Source organism: Falco biarmicus, chromosome 7 (genome assembly GCF_023638135.1).
Source record: "Falco biarmicus isolate bFalBia1 chromosome 7, bFalBia1.pri, whole genome shotgun sequence".
Lineage (NCBI taxonomy): Eukaryota > Metazoa > Chordata > Aves > Falconiformes > Falconidae > Falco > Falco biarmicus.
This window is the reverse complement of record NC_079294.1, coordinates 9,440,277-9,447,518: the sequence shown is the minus strand read 5'-3', so window position 1 is coordinate 9,447,518 and position 7,242 is coordinate 9,440,277. Positions and strand designations below refer to the sequence as shown.

At 50.1% G+C, this 7,242-nt stretch overlaps 2 protein-coding genes across 2 annotated transcripts; one reads left to right on the top strand and one right to left on the bottom strand.

Moving 5' to 3' along the window:
- Positions 1 to 180: 180 nt before the first annotated feature.
- On the bottom strand, positions 181 to 1,408 carry ACYP1 (acylphosphatase 1). Its single transcript, XM_056347510.1, has 2 exons — positions 1,265 to 1,408; positions 181 to 848 (listed from the first exon to the last, which is right to left on the bottom strand). Exons 1-2 carry the CDS (start codon positions 1,346 to 1,348, stop codon positions 633 to 635), a joined length of 300 nt encoding a protein of 99 aa, XP_056203485.1. The 5' UTR covers positions 1,349 to 1,408; the 3' UTR covers positions 181 to 632.
- A 918-nt stretch (positions 1,409 to 2,326) lies between these two features.
- On the top strand, positions 2,327 to 6,075 carry ZC2HC1C (zinc finger C2HC-type containing 1C). The gene is made up of 2 exons (XM_056347508.1): positions 2,327 to 3,544; positions 4,224 to 6,075. Exons 1-2 carry the CDS (start codon positions 2,327 to 2,329, stop codon positions 4,488 to 4,490), a joined length of 1,485 nt encoding a protein of 494 aa, XP_056203483.1. The 3' UTR covers positions 4,491 to 6,075.
- Positions 6,076 to 7,242: the final 1,167 nt, after the last annotated feature.

Sequence of the window (7,242 nt, the reverse complement as noted above, 5' to 3'; positions counted from 1 at the left end):
CGCGCGGTGCACGCCGGGAGCTGCGGAGCCGCCCCAGGGCAGCCGGAGCCGGGACCCGGGCAGCGCCCCTCCCCCCGCCGCCGCCCTCACGGCCGCACCGGGCTCCCCCGCGGCACCTCCCCGGCCACAGGGCCGCGATCCATTCAACCCACGTACGACGCACCCGTTCCACACAAGAAGCAAGCTCCAAGCAATTTTATTCTAAATTAAAAGCCAAGGTCGGGAGCAAAATTCATGTTTCTGAGGCATTCAGAGCACAGAAATGACGCTTTTAGCAATCTGTCCTACCAGCACTGATTCTGTGATTTCCTTCATGTGAGCGTAACACTATACAAAATCCAAAGAATTTTACTGATGTGCAACTAAACCCCGCCCTGCGCATACATTCAGAAATAAAGAGGCCGTGTCCCTGCACAGCCCCCGCAAAAAAGGCAGCACACCTCTTCCTCCACCTGCCAAAACTCTGTGAAAGGCTGGGAGTTAGACTGACAGTACAACGAATCAATAAATTAGAAACGTAATAAAATAAAGTTCTCTAGAGCTGAATAGTGGCTAACTGAACTAACGGGGAAGAGGGGAAACATTCTGTGAGGGGACGCCATGCCGCAGATTTTGCTCCTTCCCGGACAAAGTTATTTCAAAATCTGGAAGTCTTGGTGTTCCAACTCCGTGATCTTCTTCTCATTGCTGAACTCGGCTCGGCTGATGCGGGACTGGGGGCTTCCTATCTTCCTGAGCCATTCCTGCAGCTCCCGCACCCTGGCTGTTGGACCCTGAATTTGTCCTTGCACGGTGCCGTGGCTAGTATTTTGGACCCAACCAACGAGTCCTAGCCTCTTAGCCTCCCCCTGAGAAGACAACGCAGAGCAAAACGAGATTAATTCGAACTGTTAAGAGAGCTACAGAATGACATTCACATACAGCAGTCAATTTTATAGCTAAGACACAGACTTCCAAGAAGCTCCTCAGGCTCAGGCAGCGGGAAAGCAGCAGAGGACGCACCCCAGCACTTCATAATATTCTTCCGCATGAAAAACTGGGGCTGAAAAGCACTTTTCAGCCGTGCTTATGTAACACAGCACAGGCTGCCCGCAGCACTGACAGGATGGCTGCCCTGACTCCGGAGCCCGGGCCGCGGCCATCACCCAGCCCACCCCTGGCTCAGTCCCACCGAGGCGCCCACAGGAACTGCGGCCGCCCCTCACGGCTCCCCCCCAGCCCGGGGCTAAGCCCAGGACCCCGCCCCGCCAGCCCTACCCCGCACCTGGGTGTACTTGCGGAAGAAGACGCCCTGCACCTTGCCGTACACCTCGTAGTCCACGGAAAGCAGGCCCTCGCCCTCCGCCATGGCGGCGCCGCCCGCCTCCTCCTGCCGCCGCCGCCACGCCCCACTGCGCCTGCGCGGCGTCCTCTCTCTGGGGGTGTGGCCTCGCTCCCACGCCCCCCCCCCCCCACCTTGGAGCCAATGAAAATCCAGGACCGGCATGCGGCCTCATGAATAATGTATATTGACTCGCCCTCCGCTCACTCTCCCCTCCTCGGCCATAGAGGTGCGGTCCTCCCAGAGAGCAGAGTGGATGAATGACCGTTGCGGAGGAACCACAGAGAGGCCGCTCAGCAGCGAGAGCGGCGCAGGAACTGGCATTCGCGTGCCCCTATCCAGGCAACGCAGCGACCGGGGTGGGCAGAGCTCCGCGCTTCCCGGGCGACCGGCGGCAGCCGCGGGTCTCGGGTCCTGCGGGTTATGACAGACCCAGAAGCGAAACGGGTGGCGACGCCGCATGTCGCGGAGTCCGGGCGCAGCCCCACAGGTAACTTAGCGGGTAACCCCACTCGCCCCGCGACGCCGGCCTGCGGCGTGGGTACCGCACACGCTCCGGGGGATGCGGTAGAACGAGCCTACTGAGCTCTACCGGACACCTGCGTGTCACAGTCGTGTGCCGCACTGGAGGATCTGCCGTGCCGAAACTGGAGGGACGCGTACAGGAAACTCCCTGAGGGGGGGCTCTAACAGTTTCTGTGGCAGTACAGCATATTTCTGCTGTTACCGTGATAAGACAGGGCTCAGGCAGAAAGCTAACTGAAATACCTTATTTCTGGCTGCATAAATGATTGGGACTAGAAGAGGCACTATGGGAGCTCCCTAGATGGAACAAATGTAAAGATTTACAGAACTTGGAAAAGTTACAAAACCTTCGCTAACGTTCATTATAGTTCCTCAATGTAGCCTCCAGGTGTAGACTGTTCAGAGAAAATTTGTCCAGTTTTGGATAAGATAGTCTGTAATGACTTTGCTTCTAACCTCAGGCTCTTTCTCACGCACAGAATGGCTTGGTTTCCGCCAGTGCGTTCTGTGATGGCAGCTCCTAAGCTTGTTCCCTGTTCCCAGCTGGCATACCAGAACAACTTTCAGCATAAACTCCTATCCGATAAAGAGGAAAGTTTAAAGGATCACTATGCCCAAAAGAGCCAAAGCTATTCTCTTTCTCCGGAAAGTAGTCAATACAGCTCTGGGTATGGAGGCTTCTGTTCTAATGGGCTGCAGGGCAAGTACCTTACCAGCCAGGCCAAGACTCTGCCAGCTATATCAGTAGCCGGACGGAAAGAAGGAGTGGACCGTGCATATCCTTTGAAGCCAGTTCTTCACTACTGGAATGTGAGTGGTCCAGTGGTCAACACAGCACAGCTCAGGAGTTCCCCATACATGGAGGAAGCTCCAAATAGTAGGCTTAACTCAATGAGAAAAGGGCAGCTTCCAGCAGGGAGGTTTCCGCTAGCTACAGTGTTCTCTCCTTGGACAGAAGAACCTAAACAGTCAGCCTCCCACCTATACAGGAGCAAGCAGGCCTACATCCTAAAGTTGGAGGAAGATGGATGGAAAATGGAACAGGAAATTCGAAAGCAAGAGGCCCTCCTTAGAGAGAAGCTGAGTAGAACAAAGGAGGAGCTTAGGAGGATTCAGAGAGAGAAGGAGCTTGTCAAAGCAGAGGAGAGAAGAGGCAGAGAAGCAGAGAGGACCCATGAGGAAAAGGCTGCAAGGCACCCTGAGGAGAGAACGTTCAGAGTTGCAGTCAGGCCAGGTGATGGGGTCTTCGGTGGGGTGCAGTCCGCAGAGGCCACTGTCCCCAAGCCTGGCACTGCCCGCCACTCCCAAGAACTGGCTATGAGGAAACTCAAGAAGGAACAGCTGGTGGCCAGCAACAGCAGAATTCGAGACCACGTACCCCAGGAGCTTTCAGCCTCTTCTTCAGAGCTGGCCGCAGAAGGTAGCTCTTGTCCTGCCACCCATTCAGTCCAAGGTTCTGGTGACCACCCGTTTGCAGAGGCGCCATGCATGCAGGCTGCCAGTGATGAGGAGCAGCAGGAGCTTGGAGAGTGCAGCTTCTGCGGACGTAAGTTTTTCCTTAGAAGGCTTGAGAAGCATATGAGTATCTGCAGCAAGATCCAACACTCCAAGAAGAAAGTGTTTGACTCGAGCAAAGTCCAAGCTAGGGGCACAGAACTGGAACAGTTTCAGCAGTGGAAGAGCTCAGAGAGGCCTCAGGTAATGTGCAGTCCCTTTGCCTCCCTCAACCCACATCTGCTGCTCACATTCCTTCCACCTTGACATCTAATTCTGACTGAGATGTGAGCACCTTCACGTGTACGTGGGGCTAAGGGATAAAATCCAGCTATTGCCTCTGAAAGGTTCTTGCCAAATAGATCCATTTAAAATCTAATAGATGGGAGGGCGAGGGTCCTAACTTGTCTTTATAATGTGTTGAGGGTGTGTGCTCCCAGAGAAAGCTCACTCCTTGCTGTAGTCAGGGTGCTCAGGATGCAGACCAGGTCTGCTGCAGTAAAGCTTTATGATGGGAAGGGCTGCAGAGAACTGACTGAAAATCCAGGTAGTAACACAGGCTGTTAAAATGAAGGCAGTGGAAACATGCAGCTCTGTTCCTGCAAAGCAGCTGTAGCAAACTGCTCCAGTTCTATGGTCCTACTGCTTGCTTTTCTGGTTAGTCTTAAGATCTTTCTATGTATTGATGTCTCCATCAGTATTTCCTTCAAATCCTTCTCTGTGCTGGTCTTTTTGATCCCCTTTGATCCTCAGTTTCTCAGCGAGGGTTTTATGTCGACAGGGAGTGGCCAGGGAAGGGTGACCTGGGTTGGACCCTGAGCATAAGACGAGAATGGAGGCTGACGGTGGTGCCAGTTGCTCTGACTGCCTTTCCCTTCTGCAGAGGAAGCCACCCAGAAGGAACAACTGGAGACAGAAGCATGATTATTTAATGCAGACCCTGCAGCAGGCCCGTCAGGTTCAGCAAATCGTCTCCCAGGGAGGAAAGGCACCTGCCCCGCCCTCATTGCCTCCCATCGAAAACTCAGACTACGTTGCCTGCCCCTACTGCACCCGCCGATTTTCTCCCCAAGCAGCTGAGAGACATATTCCCAAATGCAAAACCATCAAGAACAGGCCCCCACCCCCACCACAGAGGAAGTGCTGTTGAGACGGTGTCCCACTGTACCTGCTGTTGTCATTCCCTGCCTGTTTTCTGCCAGGTTTCCAGCCACAGACACTTGTGATTTTCCTGCTTTCCCTAGTCTCAACACTGGCTGCAAGCATTGAGCTTGTAGTGCAGCAAGTGAACAACCTGGGACGTGTAAGCAGGATACTAGAACACCTGTACTTTGACCTGTGCCGCCCTGTGCAGGGTGCCCCTCTGGGTGCCGCTTCTCCCCTCAATGAACTCTCAGCGTAGGCGTAAGGCAGGCACTGGCTACTCAGCTGGGCAGGGGAAAAAAGGCTGTTGCTGGGGTCAGCAGTGAGGAGCAAACCAGTCATCAGAAATGGGACTGCTGTTCAGAACTGTATTTTGCCTGTAGGTTAAGGTGGCTTGGGTGCTGATTGTTTTGTTTTTTTTAACTATTGCCCGATGTGAAGAGAGCTGCTTTAGCTCACCAGTGGCTACAGACTCCTTTTTTTTTTTTTTTTTTTTTCCCTTCTCCAAAAGCATGGAGTAATGCTGTTTGTGAGAAGAAGGGCTGGGCCAAACAAAGCATCTGCCTTTTGTTTGCTGTGCAGCTCTGTAGGTGCAGTATTCAACCCTGGACGTGCTAACAGCAATGGTGGTTCTGGCTAATGTAGCATTTTTATTGTAGCTACCTGCAAGAGACTGGGATGCAGGGGCTGCCTCTTTGGTTTTGAGGTGGCTTTTTTTTTTTTTTTGTCATAGAAAGGAGTCCACATTCTTCAAAACTTTAGCATTTAGACAAGACATTTGGAAAAGTCAGAGGGAGGGAGGGGAGGAAACTATGTAAGCAGTTAACTTTTTCAGCACACAGACTGCTGTGTTGTTCTGTCCATGATACCTGTGCTAGATGACAGGATCCAGAGCTGTCATTTCATCCTTGCTAGTGCTCTGTCCTATTTGTTGTAGCAGTGTTCAGCTGAATAACGAAAGCTCTGTAGGTAGGTTTATTCCACGCTTGTTCTGCAGCAGCCCAAGAGTTTATTTAGATGCTTTTCTAGAATACTGGTGACAATCCTGGGCCTACGTCTTACCAGTTGAAGATCTGTAATGTGACCACTTAAAAATCCAGTGTGCCTTGTTTTGGTTGGAAAAGAAGAACTGGGAGGAGTATTATTAAATGCTTCCTCAACACAGGAAGCCCAGGATCAGAAATTCAGGGGGTTAGAAAAGCTACCAGTAGCAAGCATTTAATGTTTGGGTCCGTATGTCAATTCACGTGCATTTAACAGCTGAGTACTCTGGACCAGCCAGGCCCTAGAGGCAACAGAACAACCATCCCAATGCGTTACCTACCATGTATAACAGCTGGGGCTCTGAGCTGGGAAGGGGTGGAAGAAGAAATATTTAATTAAAGAAGAATGGCACATGAGATCAAAAATAGGTCATGAATAAGCACAGACTGGAAATTAGGTTTCTAACCAGGAGAAGAGTGAGATCACGGAAAAACCTTCCAAATAATTCAGCACAGGCAAGGAACCTACATTGTTTCAAGATGGACTTGGAGAAGATCACGGAGCAGAGCATACAGCAGGAGTTAGAAATAAAAAATTTTCATACAGAGCGTTTGTTGCTGTCTCCAGGCTTTTTGTATAATGTGTGAACAACACCTCAGTGGCAGTTCTGTGCCTCAGTGCATCACTTTCAGGATCTGAGAAGGAATTTCCTCCCCTCAATTCTTAACTTGGCTTCTGATTTTTTTATCTTTTAATTTATATCCAAAATATTTAAGAACTGTTACAGTTAAAAAAACCCAAACACCACCCCCGGACAGTACACTGAGGAACTTCACATCAGAAAACCCGTTAGCTGTTTCACTCATATGTTCAGGGTTAAATCAACAATTAGATTTAATATAAAAAAATCCTTCTTTTGCTTTCTCATTAAGACGCAAGATACTTCCTGGGGATTCTGGCCTCACACTAAAGGTCTTAGTTTGCCACACTGTCAGAGGGTCTTTTGCAGGAAATAGGTGTCCTACAGACCCTTTTAGAGAACCATCTGCTTGTAACTGGTGCCAGTTCCTGCACATTTTTTAAGTCAGTTATTTTTCCAGATTCTGATTTTTAATATGTCAGATTAGTTCTGTTGTGTAAAGTTGTTTTAAATGGTCACAGAGCGGTTTGTGTTCTCAAAGAATGACTACTTTGTATGACAGAGTTGCAACAGGAAGGAAACAAGGAAAAAAAACAACCCAGCAGCTCCTTTTGCAAGTCCTTTAGTAAGGTAGCAGCAGCTCATGGGAACCTAGAAAAAGATGAAAGTGACTAAACTGGACTAGTCAGAAGCTGAAAAAACACTCCAGCCCTCCATGGGTGGATGTGACTCCTGAAAGAAGTTGGAGAGCTTCTACCCTATAAATATGTGGGCAGAAATCTCAATCCCTTGGCACATCCTAGAAAAGCACGAAGGTCCCAGAAAGGGTCAGTGCAGTGCTGTGCCAGCGGGTAGGAGCATACAAACCTAGAGAGTAGAGAAAAACCAGACTTGAAACAAGGGAAAATAATTTGCTATATCCAAATCAATTGGAGAAGGAAGACCAACCAACACTTTAACTTCAGAGCTTCAAAATAGAGGACAGCAAGAGGTAGGAAAGGGGTGAAGTGGAACCTTTATGCCAGCCTCCTTGATGAAAGGTGCAACTGAATTAACAAAAGGTAGTTAAGAAATTCAGTACCACTGCCTGTCTTATAATATTAACTAATTTCTCTTGTGCTATGTTTTATTGACC